The 24,921-nt window shown below is 50.1% G+C and overlaps 2 protein-coding genes across 5 annotated transcripts in view; one reads left to right on the forward strand and one right to left on the reverse strand.

The window, feature by feature from the left end:
- The first annotated feature begins 504 nt into the window (after window positions 1-504).
- LOC115536876 (RUN domain-containing protein 3A) overlaps window positions 505-24,921 on the forward strand; it is a 28,509-nt gene continuing 4,092 nt past the window's right edge. Inside the window, exons 1-12 of one of the 2 annotated variants that reach the window (XM_030348330.1) lie at window positions 505-1,093; window positions 9,532-9,647; window positions 11,098-11,234; window positions 11,670-11,755; window positions 12,593-12,682; window positions 13,827-13,907; window positions 14,560-14,725; window positions 15,384-15,541; window positions 16,022-16,135; window positions 16,601-16,683; window positions 17,431-17,517; window positions 21,488-21,639. In XM_030348330.1, coding sequence (XP_030204190.1) covers window positions 1,014-1,093; window positions 9,532-9,647; window positions 11,098-11,234; window positions 11,670-11,755; window positions 12,593-12,682; window positions 13,827-13,907; window positions 14,560-14,725; window positions 15,384-15,541; window positions 16,022-16,135; window positions 16,601-16,683; window positions 17,431-17,517; window positions 21,488-21,639 — 1,350 coding nt within the window. In that variant the 5' untranslated portion in view covers window positions 505-1,013. The remainder of the gene's footprint in view (window positions 1,094-9,531; window positions 9,648-11,097; window positions 11,235-11,669; window positions 11,756-12,592; window positions 12,683-13,826; window positions 13,908-14,559; window positions 14,726-15,383; window positions 15,542-16,021; window positions 16,136-16,600; window positions 16,684-17,430; window positions 17,518-21,487; window positions 21,640-24,921) is intronic. The other variant, XM_030348338.1, reaches the window with a different exon arrangement.
- On the reverse strand, window positions 2,498-8,594 carry zwi (zwilling). Of its 3 annotated transcripts, none has more exons than XM_030348943.1 (2): window positions 8,157-8,594; window positions 2,498-4,346 (listed from the first exon to the last, which is right to left on the reverse strand). In XM_030348943.1, the coding sequence occupies exon 1, from the start codon at window positions 8,587-8,589 to the stop codon at window positions 8,188-8,190; it is 402 nt and encodes a 133-aa protein (XP_030204803.1). In that variant the 5' UTR covers window positions 8,590-8,594; the 3' UTR covers window positions 2,498-4,346; window positions 8,157-8,187. The 3 variants fall into 3 exon arrangements, with proteins under 3 accessions (XP_030204803.1, XP_030204821.1, XP_030204813.1); XM_030348961.1 differs by lacking the exon at window positions 8,157-8,594 and adding an exon at window positions 6,332-7,444; XM_030348953.1 differs by lacking the exon at window positions 2,498-4,346 and adding an exon at window positions 4,353-5,444.

Raw genomic sequence — 24,921 nt, forward strand, 5'->3', positions numbered from 1 at the left:
CGGGGCTTAGCCCAGACGGAAAATGAAAATGCCAAAATGATTTCTATGCTTTATTTTGCATGAACATTTTTTCATAATGCTTCACCTAAATAAACAAAATGCACAGTTTATTATAGCTTAAAATAGCTACTGCTGTGCTGCTTATCCCCAAATGTCTAAAGTTCCGTTCAAGTTATTTCAGAGTAAAATTAATACAAGTGAGACAGACTTTACACACACACTGGGGATAGGAGAGGTTAATTCACTTCAGGTGGTAAAAAGGTTATGTTTTTTAACTGTTTATTCTCTTGCCAGAAGGACTATCTAGCCTTGTCCGAGATTCTAGGAGAGAGTTGATGCACGACACAATTTAAAGACAACCCTTATCTAACCCTTATCTGTTTATTATGTTAATCATGTTAATATGTTACACGTCTAATGTACATAATGTAATACTGTTTGTTCATGTCAAAAGGTCCACCGCCCATCAACGACCCCTGGCGGCCTGGAGGCGAGGCGCTCCCCGTTGAGGCGCTGTCAATGGCGAACCATTGGAATTACACCACATTTATTATATTTCTTAAGTCGCTTTATTGCAACATACTTATTCGTGGACTCGATTATAACTTTTCATTACATTTTAAAAACAGGTACACTTTCATTCATTCTTGTAGGCTGAGACTGACTGTTTTGGATAAAACGCACAAAAGACGATTTCGGGGTTCTGACGTATTTTTTTGGTGGAGAAAAAAAAACGTGAGCCACACCAGGGGCACAGAACCAATGCATGCAGCTCAGCGATTCGTGATCGGGGAGTCAAACTCGATCCCGCTCCCGATGTTTACGTCGTTGGTCTGATGCCCTCCTCCTCCTCCTGCCCTCTCCTCAGCATCTCTTCCCTTCCCCGCAGAGGGCACCGGATATTTATCCTCCGATCCAGGGCCGTGGAGGAGGGAGGAGTCCTTGTGCAGCACTGGGACAGCGTCGGGCTCCGAACCCTCTGATGAAAGGCAGCGGTCTCCATCCAAACAGAAATGGCTATGGGGCTGACATCGAAAAAAGCGTCTACGCGAAGCGTCTGTGTGGAGCGCAAGAACCTGATCACGGTCTGCAGGTATACTAGGCCGTTTCGCCTCATCATCTCCTCGCTTGTCTGAGTGCCAGCCCTGCCACCCCCCACCCCGTACCACTCGGTGGTCACCCAGGGATGGGTCAGGGAAGTGATGCTTCGATATATTCACATGCATAGGGAGATAATGTTAGAACGGCTGTTTGGGATGTAAGCGATGTCACCGTCGCAGATGTTAGTTGGATATTGTCAACCGTGGTGATCCGGGTGGCTAGTGATTGCTATGCTATCTCTGAGGCTGCAGGTGCGTTTTCACCTTCAGGTACCCCCCCCGTCATCACATCCGTGGTTGGACTACGAGGCGTTTTCTGCTGTGTTTGTCTGAGCCTTGCATGTTGAAGGCACGACATTTAGCTCCTGAGCGTAGTCGTGATCGTCATTAATAATAACCGGCACATCCGGGCCGAGGGGGTTAATAGGATGCTGAGTTACCCTCCCTGAGAACTGCCGGCTGCCGCTGACTGGCCTTTTTTCCGGACAAGGACATTGAAAGAAATGAATGGAGGCTCCGGTAGCAGCAGTCTGAGCTGCTTGGAGTGGGGGAGTTGATGTGACACACAATTGAAATCCGACGCTATTTGATCTTGTTTGTTATGTTAATCATATTCATATGTCACACTCAACACTGGTTGTTAATTCCACAAGATCCATGCAAACCGAAAGCAGATATCATCTGCCCATACATACCTTGATCTGCGAGAGCCATCCTAGCTGATGCTTAACTATCACATATTTTTATCGTAGAATATGAATAACATAGCCGCCCAAAGACAATAATAGACCCCCCTCTCAGACAACAGCCCTCCATTCACATGTTCTACAAACGTTCTGCATGTCTTACATGTTTTACAAGTATGAAATGTAGCTAGCACAATGCCGGGCTGTCATCCTGTGTAAGCCCACCCTCACACTCAGATCCAAAGACCCCAAGTGTGAGCTGTGGTTGTGGCTGCGTTGGCAGCAGTAGAGCTGGGCTGTAGGTTGGCCTACAGGCTGTCATTGTTTTCCCAGTGTGCAGGCTTTGGGGCTAATTATCGTCCCTGTGGCCTGCGGCTTCAGTGGTCTATTGTGTTCACACTGGATCATAAACCAGGAGGGCTTTTCCATGCTGGAATGTAAACCCTGCTAATGTATTTGTCTACTGTTGTTACCAAGAAGAGCTCAAGTCTTCTCGCCCGGTTGTCAAGGGAACTGTGTTTATTGCCATGGAAGTGATGTCATGGGCAGCACTTTGTAGATGATGTTGGACGCACACCGGTCCTCTTAGGAGATGGGTTTGTCTTGTTGACGTTGTTGGTGCCACTGACTGCGTTATGAACACCTTAAGGCCAACAAACAAATAACTAAAGGCTTGATTTTGAGACTCCCAACAATGAACACACAATCGGATAAAGCACATATTTGTTTTATTACGATATCTCTCTGTCCAAGATACGGTTTGCCTTTAGTTACACATACAGTGGAACAGAAAAACACAGAATCACACTGAGCAGGCTTCAACACGAAGGGGCTCATAACAGACTTAAGACACGAACAACAGATTAGGAAACGCACAACGATTCGGTTCAGTTTGATCTCAGGGACTAACCGGGCTTAGAGCATTTTTTTTTAAATGTAAAACACATGGACAGACAGGAAGACGTATACGACAAGAGAGACGGAAATAAATATTAAGCATTTTTTTTTCAACATCAGTAAGGCTTAAATACACAAATTCCTTCCACTTTTTGCGTGGTTTAATGAAGGACATGACATTGATTAGAATTTCAGACCACCCCCCCCCTCCATGCATCTCTCATCTCTTACCCCCCCCCAAGCCCTTGTCCCTCAAAATGGCCGCCGGGCAGTTGGTACAACAACATGCCTCCCTCCCTCACTCCTCCTTCTTCATCATCTCGAGCACATTCCACTGACAGTAGCTTGGGTTCACTTCCAGTAGTCAATTTCGTTTTGGGTGCGATTTTCTGTGTTCTTTGAGTCTCGGTGAGAGATGGACAATAGTATCCATAGGGGGCTGTGCCGGGCGGACGTGGAGCCAGGGCAGGGTGTCCGGCGCCTGGGGACAGTGTTTGCATAGAGCAGCTTGGCTAGGAGGAGCGCCGTAATACACAGGCTACACTCAGAGACTGGGCTGCGTTCAGAAAAGGGTTTAACTAGAGCTCAGCTAGGCCTGCGTTAGTCCTGGGTTAGCACGGCTAATGCGTTCTCTAATACATGTACGCATAATATAGAATAATATAGAAAGACCTATATATTCCCCCACTATTATAGTCATTAACACAACATCAACACACGTAGATATACTGGATTCTTTTTTCCTGTATCTCACTTCATTGGATTTGATCATTTCAGGAGATTTGAGGCATAGCGCAAGGGTTTTTAAATGGCTTTTATGTTTTTATATTGGGGGATTATAATTAAGATATACTGCGATTGCAGTCCCATTTTTCAGATTTCTCAACTATCCGAAATTAGTTAACGACACTGTCAGCAATCGTATAATGCGTTTGCTGAAAATGTCGTTAACTCATTTGGGATAGTTGATCTACTTTATGCTCCCTTGACAGATCCCTGATCAGTAATCCCATAAAACCTAAAACACGTTTTTCTTATCAAGAGTAAAACAAAAACAATAGAAGTGCGGAACACATACAGTACTGGACATTTGGACATGCTGAATCTGCAACACCATTGTAAACAAGTTGTTGCACTGGGACAACGTGCCAGGAATTAAAGAAGAATTAAAAGAAATATGCACCCTTCCACCGTTCTTAGAATGAAAGAGAACGCAGAAGAAACAGCAGTAGAATAAGAAGAAAATCAATACTGCTTGTGAGCACATGTAAAATGTCTCATACCGAAAAGAATAACAAACAATCTCACACCACTTCATGCAGTTGCTACGGGCAACACCTTTTTAAAATCTCTTCCAGTGTCCCATGTTGGAGTCGGGGAGTACTTTTGCATACTGCTGTTGTTCACATGCCGGTTCAATTAGCATTTTTCTGAGACGGGGTTGAATCGAGGAGATCTGATGTGGAGCTTTGGTTAAACCGGGGAAATCTTCACTGAAATGCTAAACCTCACTTCTGGCCACAAGCGGCGCTTTACTGTGTGATCTGTGTGTGCGGTGGGAGTCGTTTTGTTGTGTGTGCGGGTTAGTAACACCTTTTTTTTTCCTGCTATTCATGCTGAGGTCCATGACTGGGCGAACGCCGCTGGTGTTGTCACAGGGAACCTAAGAAAGAAATAAACAAGATGAGCGAGACTTCAGTGGCTGCCTAGCGTCTAGCGTCGTCCTGTGAACAAACACAGCATTAGCAGGGGCGGCAGGGATCTCGCTCTGACTCAATAGAGTTTTTCCTAGTAGTCAGACTCCCTGGTGGTAGAATTTCAACCGGGACGTTCTAAAAGTGAAACGTGAAACTGGGGCCACAGGTTCACATGGCTTTGAGATGCTTCCCGCTAGACTGATTGAGTGAGTTACTCCCTGCCTACTCACCGGCATTTCTATCCTTTCTCCTGCAGTACAGTCCCTCCTCACTCGACTGAATCTGCCTCTCTCACTCGCCGTCCCCTTTTAATGTTTGACTTGAACTGTAGCACTGTATGTCTCGGTTCTAGACTGAAGGCTGAACATTTGCCTTTGCTTGGCCTTCATATCTCATCGGTACCAAAAACGAGATCAGGTCTTTGGGATAACATCGTAGGCGGATGTACATTTCATCAGGCAAAGACCTGTTACTGTTTGCACATCAATTGTCCTCCATAAGCCATTGATTCCTACATCACAGGACCTTATCTGATGTTGCATGAGGCTGTTTGTTTTATCCATTGATCAATCTTCCCTTCGTTGCTCCACCGTTTTTCCAATCCACAAAAACACCTCCTCTACCAGCCATGTTTTGTACATGACCCCATTGACACTTACGCTAACCCACACAGACACTTTCCCCGCCCTTTAATTCACAGGCAGAGTGGGCGGGGGACACACCCTGGGCTCTGAACCTCTCCACGTTCTTTGGATATCGGCTAGAAAACAAATCGATTTCCATCAAAGCAACACAGCACTGGTTTGGCCGTACTCTGGTGGTATTCCAGATACGATTAGATTCATTCTTATTGATGATTCTTGTGGTAGTGCTGGTCCTTCAAGGCACAAATCCCAAAAGACAAAAGACATTATGTTCCATGATGCTTGATCTGAACCACAATCGGCTGGTGTAGCCTGATTCAGTGGCTGGCTGGCGGGAAGTCCTTTATCGGACGTAGTTGCTTGTGGTAGCACTACAGAGACATGGCAGGTGATGGAGGAGGAGGCTGTCAGGCTGGGAATCTGGGAAAGGAGCGAGCGAGAGAAGAGATGGTCATGGCAAGATTATTAGAGGAGTTGATAAACTGAAATAAACATTTGGTGTTAGTCTGAAGCTTTAGCTGTTAGCGCTCCGTTAGTTAAAATGTGGAAATATCTAACGCGTGACGTAGAGGGAGGCCTCTGGTCACGCAGACCTGTGAGTATAGCGGGGGAACAATGGGAACAAGAGGCATTTGAAGAGGAGAGAGTGTAGGCTTGGCCGCGAGCCAAGGAGATCGGGCGAGGGGGTCGGACAAAAGAGGCCTGTGAGGAGCCTCCGAGTTGTTGTTGTTCGGTGTCAAAGCGTACCACGAGCGTGCCGCCGTGCCACTACACTGATTAGCATCAGAGGTACGCCGCAGCTCCTGACTCCTGTCAGCACACCTTTTAGCAACGTCGGTCCACTACGGTGTTGTAGTGTGGTGCATTGAGTTCATGCATCGAAACGGATTTACAGATCAGAACAAGAGAACGTTTATCCCCGATTGGTGTGAGCCACATGTCACCTCCCCTGTCACGCCCTAATGCACTTGAACCAACAACTGTAGCTCCAACGGAATCTGAAGAAGCCAATTTGTGACATTTGATATTTGAGTGCATTTTAAAAAGACAAAAAACAAATACCCAAATTTCTACTCAAAGTATTATCTTGTTATGGCGGGTTCTCGGCTGTACATGCTGATACCCGTAACAGGCTGGTTTTCTCAGTGTTGTCCAGTTATCCCTTGTCATGGGACCCCATGCACTACTGCTATTGCTGAAACAATGAGCTGGTTCTAAGCAGAAGCTTCACTTTGCACCGTCACACCCTACACACCCCCCCCCCCCTACATTCTGCACGAGGCAGGGCACGCTCCCATGACACTGACCTGTCTCCTTGAGAAATTCCTGCATGATCTAAAAGAGCAAAGGTTCCCAATGACAACGTAATCCAGTTTCAGAAGTCCGCAGTGGTGAGCCCTCGGCAGTGGTCCCGGCAGCGTCTGTATGTCCCTTGTGATGGCGTCGTCCTGTTTGTCCCCGTCGTCTATGTGTCGTCAAAACCACTCCCGGCCTCCCCTCCCTGTCCCTCGGAACCCCCGGCTCTAGAGGGTCTTGGAGGCTCGCTTCGGGAAGAAGGCTTTCCGGAACGACGTGGTGGTGGTCCCCCGGCTGAACGAGGCGCCCCCCAGGGCGATCTTGGTCTTCCCGCTGGTGATGGTCGAGGCCCCCAGGGAAGTGGTCTTCCGGCCCCGTGCGATGAAGGAGCTCCCCATGGCGATTTTGGTCTTCCCCCTCTTGATGGTGGTGCTGCCCAGCGAGAGGGCCGTCTTGCCCTCTGTGATGCTGGTGTTGCCCATTGGGGAGCCGGTTATGACGGTGCTGGTGCTGGAGGTGGTGGCGGTGGTGCTGATCTTGGCGGTCTGGACCCAGGTGTCGAGGCAGAGTCTGGGGCTCAGTCGTCGCGTCGGCGCATCGCACACTCATGCAGAGCTCGCAGTTCTGTTGCTTTCCCCCCCCGGTCTCTGGAATGGCGAGTGGCTGGCTGCGGGCAGCGGCGCGGGATTCTACGGCTGGATGGTTGCAGCCCCCGTGGTCACATAATGCTCTCGTTGAACAGCGCGACGTGGGCCGGGGAAGGCCACATACCACCCATGTGTCCGCGTGAATGGACAGAGGCCGACGTAGGCGCCCACCGCCTCGCCGCGGGGACGGGGGACAGTGGCGCGATTGTCCCCCCGGGGGCCACGACGACACCAACAACAGCTGAACGGGACATTGTGTCGGAGAGGGACAAGCTGTGGTGACATCACCCTCTTCTGTGCCTTTGTTTGGCCCACATCCCCTGATAAAAGTCAGCCTCTTCTGCTGGAGTGTGGTGGGGTTCGAAGGATATGCTTTTAAATCAAAAGGGGTCAAAATGGAGGCGCACCCGTGAACTTATTGAGGTTTCCCTGAGCCAGAACGTTGCGCTCAGTTTGGATTCCGGGCGTGGCTGCTTACACCCCTTCCTTTGGAGAATTTTCTCCTTGAATTTAATGCAACTTGCTGATACATTATTCACTCCCCATTTAGTGTCATTTCATATAATTCGATGTTAAAAAAGCATTGGTGTAAATCAATAGAAAATAATCAAGCCAAGCAAAGCAGTGTTTAGGCATGGTTACATTTTATAACGGTTACATCGTACATTTGCTTATTTTCTTCACAGGCTTCTACAGTAGTTCATTGTTCAAGTAGTAGTTTTTCTCTAGTCAACAGAATTGTTACGAGGATGCACCTGTGCTTGCGACACAAACACATCCCTGATCTCTTGGCAGTGTATACTAATAGTTGTGCATGTCGATACAGAGATTGGTTTAATTTGACTGTACATGACCAACATGGAGAACAATGTGGTCACCAGAGCTAAGGCGCCACCCTCGCATGTCTCCACATACATGAGCACCCCCCCCTCCCTCCATTGGCTGCCAACGCATGTCATCCCCCCTATAACGTCTGAATAATGATCTCTGCGATCAGACGACTCACAGGACGGGGTCCCAACACACAACCGCAGACCCCAACCTCGCCCCGTCCCACATGGAAAAACACACTCGCAGTCAGAAGCAAAGGGCAACAAATCACACACAAACCCACAGCATCCCTACCGGCGTAATTTAAAGCACACACCGCTGATAATAGGTAGCCCTACGGCCCACTGCCGGTACTGACCTGTGGACACTGATTAACCTCAGACATGTGTTCACGTGTGAAAATCCCAGTAGACGTTGCTGTGCGTCTCCTTGCCCCGGGTGAGGACAGTCTTGACCACAGACACGGACTTGGCCCCGTGGCTGAAGGTCAGGGTGGTGAGGGTGCTCGTGGTGTCCCCTCTCGTGACGGAGGTCTTCCCCACCGCCACGGTGGTCTTGCCCAGGGTGACGGTGGTGCGGCTCCAGGACACGGAGGATCTACCCCAGGCGATGGCGTACTTAGTTTTCAGGAGGGAGGCTTTGCCTCGGGTGAACGAGGTCTTGCTCGACAGGAATGCTGTTTTCCATTCATCGTCCTTTGAGTCTTTTTTGGGGGGCTTCGCGGAGGCGGCGGGGGCGGCAGCTGTGGCCCCGCGCGGCGACCTGGCCCTGGCTCCCGGAGTGCTGCTCATCTAGGTTGTCCGACGCTTGGACATCAGCGCCTTGCGGAAAGAAGTGGTGGTGGTGCCCCTGGTGAAGCTGGCTCGGCCCAGAGCCACTTTGGTCTTCTCCCGCGAGATGGTGGAGTCCCCGAAGGAGGTGGTGGTCAATCCCCTGAAGACGGAGGACTTGCCCACCGACACGGTGGTCTTCCCCCTGGCGATGGAGGTGCTGCCCACGGCGAGGGCCGTCTTGCCCTCGGTGATGCTGGTGTTGCCCATGGAGGCGGAGGCTTCGGCGGTCAGCCCTCTCGCTCTCTCTCACACAGAGCCCGGCTCTTGGCTCCTGGCTGCTAGCACGCGCTCTGCATGCTCTCCCCGCAGACGGAGGCTCGGGTGTAGGCTGAGCATGCGAGATCAAAAAGCTCAAAGTGTGGCAGCGGTGGTCCTAAATAGATCGGAACCGCGTAGTTGGAGAGGGAGGAGGGGTGGATGTGTGTGATTGGATCACTGTTTGATTAGAGCGGCTCTTTTTAGGAAGACAGGAGGCTAAGAGGGCTTCGGCGGGGCGCTTGGGGTTGACCCGGGATACAGCGTCGTCGTCGCCGCCGCCGCCGCCGCCTGTGTCATCTGCCCCGGCTTGACACAAGGGGGTCGATTGTATTGTTGTCATGGCAACGCTGTCAAAGGGAGTCAAGGGGTACATTGTGTAGGGACACAATGTACAGCCAGGACAATCGGGGTGACATCAGTATGATTAGATGGCCCCATCGAAAAGATCTTCGATGTCACGGCTGCTGGTGTAGCGCTGTACTGTAGTACATACTGTAGCTCTGTAGTACTTACTGTAGTACTATTTGTACATACTGTAGTAGAATCTGTTATTTTGCACTTACAGCCTTTGCAAAAACACAAACTGCGACCCTGACCCTTTAGCGTGTGTATTAATATACTTCTGTTGTCTTCTGCTCTCAGATTCTCTGTCAAGACGCTCCTCGAGAAATACACAGCCGAGCCCATCGATGACTCGTCGGAGGAGTTCCTCAACTTCGCTGCCATCTTAGAGCACATCCTCAGCCACCGGTTCAGAGGTACTACAACCCACAGATAAGAACGCATGCAGATACGAATGTGGGGCTACAACCTACAGATAAGAACGCAAAACATACCGATACGAATGTACAACATACAGATACGAATGTACAACCTACAGATAGGAATGTGGTGCTGCAACCTACAGATACGAACGCACAACATACAGATACAAATGTACAACTTACAGATACGAACGCACAACATACAGATACAAATGTGGTGTTACAGCATACAGATACAAACGCACAACATACAGATAAGAATGTGGTGCTACAGCATACAGATACGAATTTACAACCTACAGATACGAACGTTTAACATACAGATACGAATGAACAACATACACATACAAATGGTACAGATACGAATGTGGTACTACACATACAGATACGAAGGTGGTACTACAACATATATTCATATCATGATCGTACAACAGCAAATAGGTACCCATGGTAGTTAGGACGGATACATTTATGTACAGATACATGTAGAAAATGATGAGTGTTGTGCCAAAAGGCGAACAGATGATGTAATGGTTATATAATATGTCACGTAATTTGACTATCCTCCAATTTGCTGACGCACATTCTACAACCCTTGATGCAAAACCACCCCTCTTTAGCTAAAGCTGGGGGAGGCAGAGCACATTAGGTTTGATGATTACCGTCGGGTATAAAGATAATTAAAACAAATGCGACTAAAATGCTTCTAAAATAAAAAGCCTACTGCACAAAACAGCGACACAGACATCAGCGTAACGATGAATCACATGACTCGGGGCCTGGTTCTGGGGTCTCAGGGTGGTCACGGTGGCCCTGGCCCCACCTAGCCCAACCTATCCCCACCTAGCCCCACCTAGCCCCACCTAGCCCCACCTAGCCCAACCTAGCCCCACCTAGCCCCACCTAGCCCAACCTATCCCCACCTAGCCCAACCTATCCCCACCTAGCCCCACCTAACCCCACCTAGCCCCACCTAGCCCCACCTAGCCACACCTATCCCCACCTAGCCCCACCTAGCCCCACCTAGCCCCACCTATCCCCACCTATCCCCACCTAGCCCCACCTAGCCCCACCTAGCCCCACCTAGCCCCACCTAGCCCCACTTAGCCCCACCTAGCCCCACCTAGCCCCACTTAGCCCCACCTAGCCCCACTTAGCCCCACCTAGCCCCACCTAGCCCCACCTAGCCCCATCTGGCCCCCAGCAGCAGTGGTTATGACTGGGTCCTGGTTCTGGGGTCCCATGGTGGGTCTGTAGCCCCCGGCCCCCCAGCAGCAGTGCTCCTGATTGGGGCCTGGTTCTGGGGTCCCATGGTGGGTCTGTAGCCCCCGGCCCCCCAGCAGCAGTGCTCCTGATTGGGGCCTGGTTCTGGGGCCCCATGGCGGCCTGTAGCCCCCGACCCCCCAGCAGCACTGGTCCTGAGTGGGCTCTGTGTTCTCCGGAGCAGGGTCAGGAGGTTGGTTCAGCTCGGACGGCCAGCGCAGCTTCTGGGAGTACATCCGGCTGGCCTGCAGCAAGGTGCAGAACAACTGCATCGCCAGCATCGAGAACATCGAGAACATCAGCACATCGCGGGCCAAGGCGAGTGTGTGTGTGTGTGTGTGTGTGTGTGTGTGTGTGTGTGTGTGTGTGTGTGTGTGTGTGTGTGTGTGTGTGTGTGTGTGTGTGTGTGTGTGTGTGTGTGTGTGTGTGTGTGTTTGTACCAGTGTACCATCTGGCCCAGATCTTTACACAGTGAAGGGAAACATTCCATGGAAAGAAATCCAGTGATTGCTAAGCATTAGGGGTAGGGGGGGGGGGGGGGGGGGGGGGGGGGGGGTTGAGTATTTTAAATATTAATTTTAAATATTAGAGTCGAGTATTGCGGCTCTCAGGAATTTACTTTTTTATTATTTGATGCTCTTTTAACAGGATATTTTATAACCGCTCAGAAGTATGACTCCCTGTGTCCTCGGTAATGTGGTCTTATGATCCCCTGAGTGACGGCGTTGACCTTTGACCTCTCTGCGCCCGCAGGGCCGGGCCTGGATACGAGTGGCCCTGATGGAGAAGCGTCTGTCGGAGTACATCGCCACCGCCCTCCGAGACACACGGACCACCAGGTGACGCGTCATGTGACCGCGCTAGACACACCCACGCTGTCTGGCTATGTGCTGTCTATCCCCAGCGACCGTAGAAAACGGCTTGTAACCTCACATACAGTAGACTACCCCACTATCAGAGAGAACATTATATACACCAACCCACTGTCAAAGATAACTAGTAACAGCCTTGTATATACATTATACACACCACTATCAAAGATAACTAGTAACAGCCTTGTATAATAGTATACACCCCACTGGCATAAACTATTGACAGCCTTATATGCCCCCCCCCCCCCCCCCCCCCTCAGGTGAAACCCTTCCTCAGTGTTCTACATGGTTCTCTGGGGGAACCATCTATTAGTTCTATGTTCCATCTATTTTAATCCTATTTTATATCTATTCCTATTCTATGTAATATCTATAAGGGCTGTATATTCTGTCTATTAGTGTTCTTAAAGTTCTATGTTCCATTTTTTTTGATCTATGTTCTATCAATTAGTTTACTATATTCTATCTCTTAGTGTCCTACGTTCTATCATCATAGTTCTATGTTCTATCTATTAGTTTACTGTGTTCTATCTCTTAGAGTCCTACGTTCTATCATCATAGTTCTATGTTCTATCTATTAGTTTACTGTGTTCTATCTCTTAGAGTCATACGTTCTATCATCATAGTTCTATCTATTAGTTTACTGTGTTCTATCTCTTAGAGCCCTACGTTCTATCATCATAGTTCTATGTTCTATCTATTAGTTTACTGTGTTCTATCTCCTAGAGTCCTACGTTCTATCATCATAGTTCTATGTTCTCTCTGTCCTGGTTCTCTGTGTCTGACCCGCTCCCCGTGTTCCAGGCGGTTCTACGACGACGGGGCCATCATGCTGCGGGAGGAGGCCACGGTCCTGACCGGGATGCTCATCGGGCTCAGCGCCATCGACTTCAGGTGAGGAGCGGCTCAGAACCGGTTCATTTAGGAGCCGTCCAATCAGACGAGCTGAGGAGCGGTTCAGTAAGGGTTCAGTTAGGAGACCGTCCAATCAGACGAGCTGATGAGCGGTCCAGTACGGGTTCAATTAGGAGCTCGTCCAGTCAGACGAGCTGGAGAGCGGCTCAGAACCGGTTCAGTTAGGAGCCGTCCAATCAGACGAGCTGAAGAGCAGTTCAGTATGGGTTCCTTTAGAAGCTCGTCCAATCAGACGAGGTGTAGAGCGGCTCAGTACAGACTTCCTTTCGGAGGCTGTCCAATCAGACGAGCTCAAGTCGGGGTGACCGGGACATTTCACTCTCTTTTCGCTTCATGTTTGTGAAGCGAAAAGAGAGAGAACTCGGACCGCAGTAATCAACTTTTCCTGCTGGGAAGCTAAAACGAAAGAGGAGAAAGGCTCAGACAAGCTAAACTGTGCTGCAGACACCGACGTTGTTAGACTAAGCGTCTGTAAAGGTTTCCAATCGAATCAACACCGTGTGTAACAGCCCCCGGAGGGGAAAACACTTTAAAATCATCTTCTGGAAGCCCAGTCTAACTACGTCTGAGAGCTCTGTCCAGATAAAAGGTATCACATTTGAAAGCACAAGATAGTGCTCCAAAGCTGAACGAGAAGCGCATTGACTTCTTATTGACCGCTTCTAGAAGAATATACTACAGTTTTATTCAAAATAAACCATCAGGGACTCATTTCAGATCGATGACGTAATAGACTAAGAAATAAAACTAGCACTAATTTATGTTTTTTGGAAAAGGTAAAGTGTTTCGAAACCAACAATAGACCTTTTAGTTATAAATAGAAATGCTGACTGTCGTTTTGCAGTACAGCTGAGCCTATTATGTAATTTTCCACTAAATTGTCTATGGGGGAAAAACACTTCACGGGAGAGTTCAGCCCCCAGTAGGGGGAGCTGTTTTACCTTCCAGCGATATAGGAATGCCGGTGATGTGTAGGTCTAGTCAAGTTTATTAGATCATGTCTGAACCCTGACACGCTTTTATATGTTAATAAACTCTATTACACGATGCACTTGTGAGAGTGGCATAAAAGGTCTTCTTAATCACAGCCTGATTGGACTCTGTCTTTGTTCCTTCTGCTCAGTTTTTGTCTAAAGGGTGAAGTTCTGGATGGGAAATCTCTGGCCATGATTGACTATACACCATACCTAAAGTTCACTCAGAGGTGAGTGTGCTGCTCATGCCAGTGTACACCAACACCAACACAAACATACAGTTAAGTTAGGGTTAGCACTTAGCATATAACCGTTGCTTAAACTTGCTTAAACACGGTGAACAGACAATTGAGAAGGATAAAAGGGTTTGGGAACTCCTACTCCTCCTAAGTAGAGTACAGATTCCAAACCTTGTTTGGCTCGTGACCACATTCCTACGGCTGAAAATGTACATGAGCCCTACTTCATAAGCGTGTGCATCCATCATTTTAACCCCATCAACGTGGGCGTCGGACCGGGAACCACTGACATAGAGAGAGGGTCCACCGTGATAAGAGAGAGAGAGAGAGAGAGAGAGAGAGAGAGAGAGAGAGAGAGAGAGAGAGAGAGAGAGAGAGAGAGAGAGAGAGAGAGAGAGAGAGAGAGAGAGAGAGAGAGAGAGAGAGAGAGAGAGAGAGAGAGAGAGAGAGAGAGAGAGAGAGAGAGAGAGAGAGAGAGAGAGACCCACACGCTCATGCGCACACAAAAACACACACCGACAGACAGACACACACACACAAAAACATGCACACAAAACACATTCAAACAAAGCAACGATTATTTTCCTCTGCTGCTAACTTTGTCCTTGCTAACGCACGGCGGTGGCGGCGGCGGCGCCCGCAGCTACGACTACCTGAGCGACGAGGACGACCGCACCAGCGTGGACAGCAGCAACAGCGAGGAGAGCGTCCCCGAGCACCCCTACATCCCCCTGGTCACCGACGAGGAGAGCTGGAGCAATAAGTGCCGCAAGATGGAGCAGAGGTTCAAGATCGTGTACGCCCAGAAGGTGAGTGCAGACGTGGGGGTGGTCCCATGGCGTCCAAATGAACACAAATAGTTTGTGTTTTAAGTTTCTATTCTATGATCTTAAACATGGGTGGCATGTGTCTCAGGAGGTAGAGCGGGTTGGCTGGTAACCGGAAGGTTGCTGGTTCGATCCCCGGCTCCTCCTAGCTGAGTGTCGAGGTGTTCCCTGAGCAAGATACCTCCCCCTAAAGGCTCCCGACGAGCTGGCTGTCGCCCTGCGTGGCTGACACCGCCGTCGGTGTGTGAATGTGTGTATGAATGTGTGAATGTTACGCAATATTGTAAAAAAGCTTTGAGTGGCCACTGGTTAGAAATGCGCTGCATGAATGCAGTCCATTTGACGTCCCAATGAACACAAATGGTACTGAACTAGCAACCTTCCAGATACAAGTAAACAACAAGCCAACCCCATTAGCTCCATAATATGTTTTTGAGTACTTATATGAGCATAAACAACAATGCTACACCAGAACCATCGGGAACATACTTCTAAACACTTCGCTAACCACCACGCTCCTTCTGAGAAAGAGGGTGGGGATTCGAATCGGGGGCCGAAACACGGCCTTCAGCCCGTCTTCCCCCGGTGAGGGAGTTCTCTGAGCCGTAGTTCCGCCGTGTGGTGCCGTGCCTCGCTGCAGGGCTACCTGGAGGAGCTGGTGCGGCTGCGGGAGTCGCAGCTGAAGAACGTGGAGACGGAGAACAAGCACCTGCGGTCCCGACTGGAGGAGCTGACGGAGCAGAGCCTGCAGGAGAAGAAGGAGCTGGAGGACGTGGTGCTGGAGCTGCAGGCGCAACTGTGAGGGGGCCGGACGGACGCACCCGAACGCACGCACGCATACACACGCACGGACACACACGCAAACACGTGCGTACACACGTGTAAGCACACATACGCACACATATGCGCACACACGCGTACGAACACGTACGAACACGCATACGTACACACATGTAAGCACACATACGCACACACGCACATGTACGAACACACACACAAAATAACACATGCACACACAAACAAACACACACACACACACACACACACACACACACATGAACACACACACATGAACACAGACGTATGCACGCACGCACACACGCACGCAGGTACGAACACAAACACAGATAAAATCACACCACTCAATCACAATTTCGACTACGTGCAATCTCTTTTATCCTCTCCCTAACCTCCAGACAGCTCACCAAAGTGCTTGTTTGCATGCCCAAACGTGGAGCACTTGTAATGAGAGTGTAACATACTGTGTGCTCCCTCCAGCTCTGGCCTCATCCCCTGTGAATCCAATCACCTGTCCAAGGAGATCTCCATCCCCCAGGTGAACCAGTGGACCACCATCAACAACAGCCAGGGAGACATCAAGCTCTTCCGCAGGTCAGTCCTTTACTTATTTTTTAAACTTTCATTTTTATTGAGTTTTCACAAAGAATGAGCTGAACAACATTATCGAAATAAGAAAAATACCAAAGATAATACCAAAATGTTCAACAAACATTTCGTGTTCGATTTTCTGGACACGATATTTGGGAGGCATGTAGTGGAGACTTCTCACTGTGATGTCTTACGGTTATTGTAGACTGTTTTGCTTCACTCTTATTTCTTGTGTTAAACAGAATCATCCACTATGCTACGGCGCCTTTAGTCAATGTCTTATTTTATTTCTAATATATATCAAACTTGTTCACTCTTGCTCTCAGCTCTGTCTTTTGAGTTATTCGGCGCCTCAGAATAGTTCTGATAAAACGTGATCTACTCTGACCCGTACTCAGTCCTGTGTTTTGACGGCTGACGCCCTGACTGACTGTCCCTCTGTGTTTCGGGGTCCCCCCCCCCCTCCAGGAGGAGCTTCCCCAGCCTGGAGCAGCTCTCGGTGGACGTCAGCCTCAACTCCAACTCCCAGCGGACGGACAGCAAGCAGAACGGTGAGGGCTGCCTGCTTTCCTCTGCGGGGCCGCTTCCCCCCCCCTCCGTTACCGCATGCTACACCCCCACACCGACACACCCGGGCTAGGAGCCCCTCCCGCCGGTCCCTGCACACCTCACACACCTGGGCTAGGGCCCCGCCCGCCTCACACACCTGGGCTAGGGCCCCGCCCGCCTCACACACCTGGGCTAGGGCCCCGCCCCCCTCACACACCTGGGCTAGGGCCCCGACCGCCTCACACACCTGGGCTAGGGCCCCGCCCGCCTCACACACCTGGGCTAGGGCCCCGCCCGCCTCACACACCTGGGCTAGGGGGCCCCGCGGGTACCCGTCCACCGACCCAGTCTAGGGGGCCCCCTGGTACCCCACACACCGACCCAGGCTAAGGGGCCCCTCCGGTACCGGACCGGGCGTCGACCACAATGAGCACACACAGCCGCCCTCTGTGCTACTTCCACCAACTCCAGAACAACAACGGGCCCTCAGCCGTCGGCCCGGAGCCCTCCACACACACGGCCCCCGAACAAAGGCCCGCTTGAGGTCGGCTGGAGCTGCTGGTGCTGCTGCTGGTGGCGGTGGTGGTGGTGGCGGTGGTGGTGGTGGTGGTGGTGGTGCTGGTTGTGGTGGTGGCGGCGGCGGCGGCGGCGGCGGCGGGGGTGGGTTAAGTGATGCAGGGCCAGAAGACTCTTCTGCTTTGTGTTGACTAACCATCGCGTTTCTCGACTCTCCCCCCCCCCCCCCGCAGGGAAGGACTGCACCCCTTCCATGCTGGGGCTGTGCGGATCGCTGGCCTCCCTCCCCAGCTCCAAGTCCCTGGCCAGCCTTAAGTCCAGTGAGTGCTTGGTGAACATCAGCGCCGACCCCAGCCCCGCGTCCTCCCCCAGCTAGGAGAGGCACTAGGGCCGACAAATGGGAGCCCCCCCCCCCCCCCCTCCCTACCGAGACCCACTGCCCAGCCTCGGAGGCCCCCCCTCCCTCCCCTCCACCACCCCCATCCTGTTACCTACTCCCCCACCCAACCCCCCCCCCCGTCCCATTTCCTCTATGGATGCTGCATTTACCACCCCTTCTCCTCTTCCTCCTCCTCCTCCTCCTCTTCAACCCCCTCCCAACCCACTCGCCGCCCGCCGCCCCCCCCCCCCCCCCCCTTCCCCTTCCCCTTCCCCCCCCGCCCGGCTCTGACCATCTCACCCCCCAGTCCCCCCCCCCCCCCCCCCCTCCGTCGGCGCTCGCTTCAGCCTGTACGCTGACACTGTAGGGAGAGCAAATTTGGGAAGGACTCGTTCGCCATCTCCGGATTTTGCGTATGCTTGAGTGTGACGTTGTGATGACGATGATGATGATGATGATGATGATGATGAGGATGATGATGACGATGCTGACGCCGAAAGGACACATCTTATTTTTGTGGTTTGTTTGTACGTTGTTGTTTTTTTTTTGTTTTCCGCCTGGTTTTACTTTCTGTTCTCTCTCGGTTTCCCGCCTCTGCTTTGGTGTCACATCCGTCGTCTTCTGCACACCAACACTGCTTCCCTCTGCCGCGTGGCCGTGCACCTCTGTGTCTTCACCCCAGGGGGTACAAGCATGAGTCCGGACACTTCTAGGGGGAGAACTCAGACCAGAACAACCTTGAGTTGTTTCTTTTTGTTATTTTTTTATTTGATTTGGAGTGATCTTAGCCAAGGGTGGAAACTACATATTCAGAGAATGAAAGGCCTCCCTCTCTTTCCCCCCCTGCCAAACCATTCGAAACCCGCTGCCCAAGGAATTAAAACCAATAAATATCAGGACTTTTATTTTGTGAAGCTGTAGCTTTCCACCACAGCCATTTTATCCAATCGAAACTCTGCGCCTGTCGCTGTCCATAAGTGAATGCTATTGTTCTGTCCATGACATTGTCTGTTTGCTGTAGTCGTCCTGTTGCCATCCTGTCTCTGCACATCCCATGTCTTAATGTGAACCAACCCGCAGTTACTGCTGGGACTTTAAAAATGGGTCGGAAAAAACAAAGGATATCTGATTATGATATTTGCGTGTCTGTTTTATAAAGAGGCTCTCTGTTTGCCTCTGTAGTCGCTCAAAGCTCTGGGAAATGCTAGTAGGAAACACAGAGTGTTCAGTGACAGGAATGAGCGATATCAGCCTCTGAATTAGGAATTGCCTACATCGTACTTATATACCCTCTCCATACTCTGATCCATCATCCTGCTCGAGTAATCAGCCATGACTGCCGCGGTATGCGTAAATGCAGACGTTGAATTTATTCTTGTAAATCCAGCTGATTCTCTTTATTTTTTTTATCGATTGATTGAATTTCCGTATAATCCACTTGTAGTGTTCATTCGATATGTTCGCCTCTGGATTATTGTTTTGATGAACTTTGTTTATTTTGCAATAAAATGCCTTTCTCTGTTCTGTCTATCTGAGGATTTCTGACTTTAAGCGGTGGTTGGAGTAGCGTAAGGTCTGAATGGAAACGGGTGATTGGGAAAAACAAATCTGCATAGTACTAATTCACCACAGTTCAGTATGCATATTACCATGAATTTGTGCGGTATTCCTTGGAACAGATTAGAACAATTCTTCTCTACATCAGTTTATTTAATAGTGAAGCCTAACATTATATGTACTAAATTTAAACCTACCTTGTTATAATCCTGATATATACATGCTAAAACTATCACTACACGTCCACATTGGTAGCAACATTGGATTATAGACCAAGATCTAGCTGGAGTTATGAGGGGTCTGCCCTTCTTCAATGTCGGAGTGCAGGCCAAGTTGTCAGTTGTTTACCATCTCTCCTTACTACAGCTATTGGATGATTGCCATGTGAAAGAAATCGTGTGTATTGAAACTTCATCACCTATTCACTGAAATTTTCCTCCAATAGTCTCCATGAGAGAGAGTAGAAACCCCTATTTTGCGAGATCTTGAAACTCTTTGTAGAGAGCTGGGGGGGGGGGGGGGGGGGGGGGTTTAAACGCCAGGAAAAGGGACATGCCCCCAAGATTTTGGGGAAATAATCTCAGCTAAAAAGGGGTGGAGAATACATTTGGGGGCTTATTCCCCACAGACAGACAGACCTCCCGACCAATAAACACGCAGTAGTATTTTGCATCAGCCAATCACAGGGAGATCCTGTCCTTGGTGTCGCCTTGAGCATGATATAGTACACGAGAGAGCTGCACAGGTTGTGCTGTTGTGTTGTCATGTTTCAGACAGGCGCACTGCCGGAGCACTCATGAAAAGTTAGTTTAAATAGGTGTGATCACACTCTTTTAGTCGTAAGGATGCGATACCATTTGAAACCTGCTAGCTTCGGGACACTTGGCTGTCGGATCTGAAGTTAGGATCTTAAGAAACATGACACAAAAGAGAAGTCTGGCTGGCTAACTCGAGAGACCATCCTGTTTTTGGGAATAGTTTTGTCAGCCCAAAAGCCTGTGGGTGTACGCCATCTTCTCCATAAGGGCCCAGGGCTCGTTTTTATCCACTTAGAGACACTTTGATCGCTTGGTGAAGCTTGCGGTCCGGGGAGACACGTTGTGAAGCAGCGGTAGGATGTCGTGCAGAGGCGGAGCGCCTTGGCCAGGCAACCCTAGCTTACCCCTGAGAGCCACAGTACCATTCCAGCTTCACAAGAGAGCACACCTCTCTAAAGACACCAAGACGGGTAAATATGCATTCATATCATCCCAACGTGAATACCATTTGGTGTGTGTGCGTGTGTGTGTCGGGTGTTACACTTGCAGAAAGTGTGCTCGTTTCATTTTGAAAAGCAGATTGGTTTATAATTCATTCATTCATTCACCATCATCATAAACTGCATCAAACATCATCACTTTTTTTAAATGGCAGATCATTAAATGGTGAGATACATGTGCCATTTGGTACCACATACTCAATATACCAGCAATAACCCCTTCCCCCATTCCTACTCATGCGCATGCCCACATCATGGATCCATCATGATAACCTTTTCAACTGGATATTTTCCTAAAATGGTTTACTACCACCTCGACACCCTGCAGTTCTTGGCATATCCTCAATTTTGGTGGCACACATACCCTTTTGATGAGTATTTTCCTCTTGCAATAGTTCTAGGATAAAGTTGCATATTTTTATCAATAAGGAATACAGGAAAAATACTTCTGCTGTGGTTTTTGATGGGCTTTGAAAACACGGGGTTGAGTGTGAAACATGCCAAGAATCTACTCTGTCCACAAAGCCAGCCTGTTAACCCTAGCCCCGTGGCATAGTGGCCAGAGCTGGGCTGAACCATGAGGTGCTGTTGGACACCCAATCACCCCTTTGCACTCTGGCCTTGTATCTGTGTTGCATGTGCCATCCCATCCCGACGCTCTGTTTAAAAGGCTCATTGTCTTTGCAGTGTTGTATCGTGTATTGCATTGTGTGCGCATGCATATGTGTGGGAACATGTGCTTGTATATGCAAGTGTACGCTTGTACAAGCAGATGTGTTGGCATGCAGAATGTTTCACTGTTGGCTAGACAGCATGGGCCCTTTTTTGGCTAAAGATGACAATGTCTTGCAATATACACACACACTGACACACAGACACACAGAGTAAACCAGAATAAACAGTATTCTGGAAACCATTTTGTGAGGCCTTTCAATTCTGGGTGGGGGGGGGGGGGGGAGGGGGACAAAAACTGAATGGGTGGACAATTATTCAGAACAGTAGCCTATGAGGGTCAAAAGGCCATCCAACACGAAATGCAGTAACTCAACAGGAACCAACCCCTGACCCGGATGTGTTCTGTGTCTGTCTCCACCAGCCGACAGCCTATTGATTGTGTCCCACCCTCCAAGACCCTCCATCCGTCGCACAGTGTCTCTGGACGCCATCGTGGGCCCCTACATGCAGGGCCAGTGGCCCAAGGACGCGGAGAGTCCCACCATCACCTGCGCCCATGACAAGGCCACACAGGTAGGCTCTCATTCTCAGTGCCCTACAAGGCCACACAGGTAGGAAGGACCCTCCTCTTCTCAGTCCCATAACCCGGCCACACAGGTAGGAAGGTCCCTCCTCTTCTCAGGCCCATAACCCGGCCACACAGGTAGGAAGGTCCCTCCTCTTCTCAGGCCCATAACCAGGCACCACAGGTAGGAAGGACTCTCCTCTACTCAGAGGGCCAGCTAGGCAGGAGATGGGCGTTTTGCTGTCATACATGACATTGTGGGGCTATAACATTTTGTGATGAAGAGCAGTGGTGTGGTGGAGTGGCAACGATGAAGCCAAAGTCTTGTATTGTGCAGCAGAGTGCTCTGTCCATACACGTTTCAAGTGTCTCTTTTATGGAGTAGCCTTTATCTCGTCATCTCCCACCACAACTTCAACGAGAAGCCATGCGTCAAGAGATGAGGTTCCTTGATAGGTATGAATTGGGTTGCGGTATTTAGTCTGTAAAACTATATAGGTCATAGCTTACAAGTAAAACAGGGATTTTTGATTAAGAACGTGTCCTCTCTAGAGATGTTTGTCTGTTCCGGGCAACTGTAGAAACATAGCGAGCTCTGTGGAAGAGCTCCCCATGTAGATAGAATGAGGATCTAGAATTAGCTTTATAATTGGATTAAATTAGGTGTGTGTGTGACTTTAAAAAACTGCCTTGGGTGTACACAACACTTGGAATTGTTATGTATGTACAGTATGTATGTGACGCATATCAAATTTTGTATAACATTATTATAACTCATTTATGAACATTAATTTAAACTTGGCCAATTCCCTTCTGCTAAATTCTATACACTCAACCTTTTAATATTTTCAACTCATTCTTCAGTATCTCACTCGCGTTACTCATTCACTACTCCTATGGTATAGTTTTCTTGGTTTGAGGATCGAATGGCGCTTCTCATGGCACTAGTAGTTCTCCATAAGCGGTGCACTGTGTGGACCAGGGCCTGCTGGTTGTTTGTGCCCCACCACGGCGGGCCCGGCCCGGGCCGGGGGCCAGTGTGTGTCTCTGGGCTGCAGATGGTTATGTGGAGAGCGGCTCGGCTCCGCAGGTGTCCGGTGGCTCGAGGCCCAACGCTCCGAGTGGGAAGCAGCCGACTGAAAACGCTTGTTTTTGTTCTCTTGGCTCTGTGCTGCTCCAACCACCACCACAACCACAACCCCCCCCCCCCCCCCCCCCACAGTGTGTCTACCCAGTGCTGGTGCAGCCAGGCCCCCCCAGCGAACCTCGCCAGCCTCCTCGGCCACACAGACCTCCGCCTCCATTGTCAAAAACGGACCCCTTCTGACCTCATTATACTGGCATCCCATCCCCCCCCCCCCGCAGTGGCTTCCCCTCTTAGAGAGAGAGACACACACACACACACACACACACACACACACACACACACACACACACACACACACACACACACACACACACACACACACACACACACACACACACACACACACACACACACACACACACACACACACACACACACACACCACTCTTCCCAGCACCTTTAACCCTCATCCCACCGCAGGCCAGTTCCTCTTTTCTTTCTTCCAATGACCGCAGCTTCACTCCACCACGGCCTCTTAAGCAACCCCCCCCCCCCCCCCCCCCCCCACCAAGTCACCTCCAGGACGGCCATCATTCACATCTCTTTATTTATTTCAGTGGCAGTAACAGTCTAATAAACATAGGTTGATAGTGGATCCTTCTGATGAACATAGCAATATAACCGGTAAATCCTGTCGCCTCCTTCTTACGGGTTATCAGGGAAATCGACACTCTTATCTCAAGGCTGTGACACACACAGCGTGCACTCAGAGATGATCAGGGAAGATTATCAGACCCATTTAGACAACACTACAGGATGTGCTCTGGTAACTTGTGCACCTCGGATCGCCACGTTAGGTGTTTAATAATCATGTTTATTTTAATTAGCGCCTTGCTCCCACCCAAGGCTGCGTTACAGTGTCATGAGCACACACGCAAGTTTTGGGATGGATTGGGGGCCGTGTTCGGTACGTCAGCCCGGTGACTCCCCCGCGCGCCCCCTGTCCTTCATTATGTAACGCGTGGCGCCGACGCCGGGGGCCCCGGTGTTTACGTTGGCGGAGGCCGTAACTCAACACCCGCCCGGCACCCTTCGCCACCACGCCCCTCCTCTCATACTCATTTAGCCAGGCACAAGATGGCCTAGTATCGTGTGCCAGCCCCCCCCCCCCATCACCGTCCTCCCACGCTGACTGGTGGAGGCAGAAATGCCCGAGCGGTGAGCACACGCCTGGCGTTGGATGCGGAGGCTATATCGGGCGCGCCAGCGAGGCCCAAGCAAGGTGTCGATGGTGGGGTTGGGGGAGGACGACAACCGCCCGGTGTACTGCGAGGCTGCGAGCCACTCATGGCTCCTCAGTCGCTGCGTGAAGAGGCCTAGTCTTTGTCAAAGAGAGTGTGTGTGTGTGTGTGTGTGTGTGTGTGTGTGTGTGTGTGTGTGTTTGCGGAGAGACGAGCGATAATCAGGACGAGGGCAATACCGGAACACACGGTTATGTTTGTGGTCGGGGAGCATGTGGTCCAGACGTGACCCCGTCTGGCGTCGTCTGCGATGAATCCGGCTGGTTCTGGTTCTGTTCCCGGAGAGGGTGTTCCCAAGCCGGTCTTGGCCAGCCGGGCCCCCCCCAAGGAGCGGAGATCCAGAGGCCATGCCAGGAAGTCGGTATGAGCGTTCCCCGATGGTGTGTGTGTGGCCTTCCGCGGTCACATTTGAATAACAACTTTAATTCACCTTGAAGTGTGTGTGTGTGTGTGTGTGTGTGTGTGTGTGTGTGTGTGTGTGTGTGTGTGTGTGTGTGTGTGTGTGTGTGTGTGTGTGTGTGTGTGTGTGTGTGTGTGTGTGTGTGTGTGTGTGTGTTTTAGATAAAGGGAAGTCTCTTGTTGCTGTTCTTTACCCAGCTGTTGGGACAGGTGTTGACAGCAGCTGTATGAACGGTTTTTCAGGCGTATATTCAAAGTAGCTTCACTCCAGAGAGTCAAGTTGCCTTCACCCTCCCCCCCCCCCCCCCAAATCCAACGTTCTACATCTAACATGTTCGCATTTGTTTTTGATTTTCTCATTTGTCTCGTGGTTTTCAATTCAAATGGAAATCTTGACCTTGTTTCTGATCCGTGTTGAAAGGGTCCACGAATCCAGTTGCTATTGAGGATCAACGAGCTACACAAAATGACTGATCTGTACCCTCTATAGGGTCGATTCTGCT

Source organism: Gadus morhua, chromosome 2 (assembly GCF_902167405.1).
Source record: "Gadus morhua chromosome 2, gadMor3.0, whole genome shotgun sequence".
Classification (NCBI taxonomy): Eukaryota; Metazoa; Chordata; class Actinopteri; order Gadiformes; family Gadidae; genus Gadus; species Gadus morhua.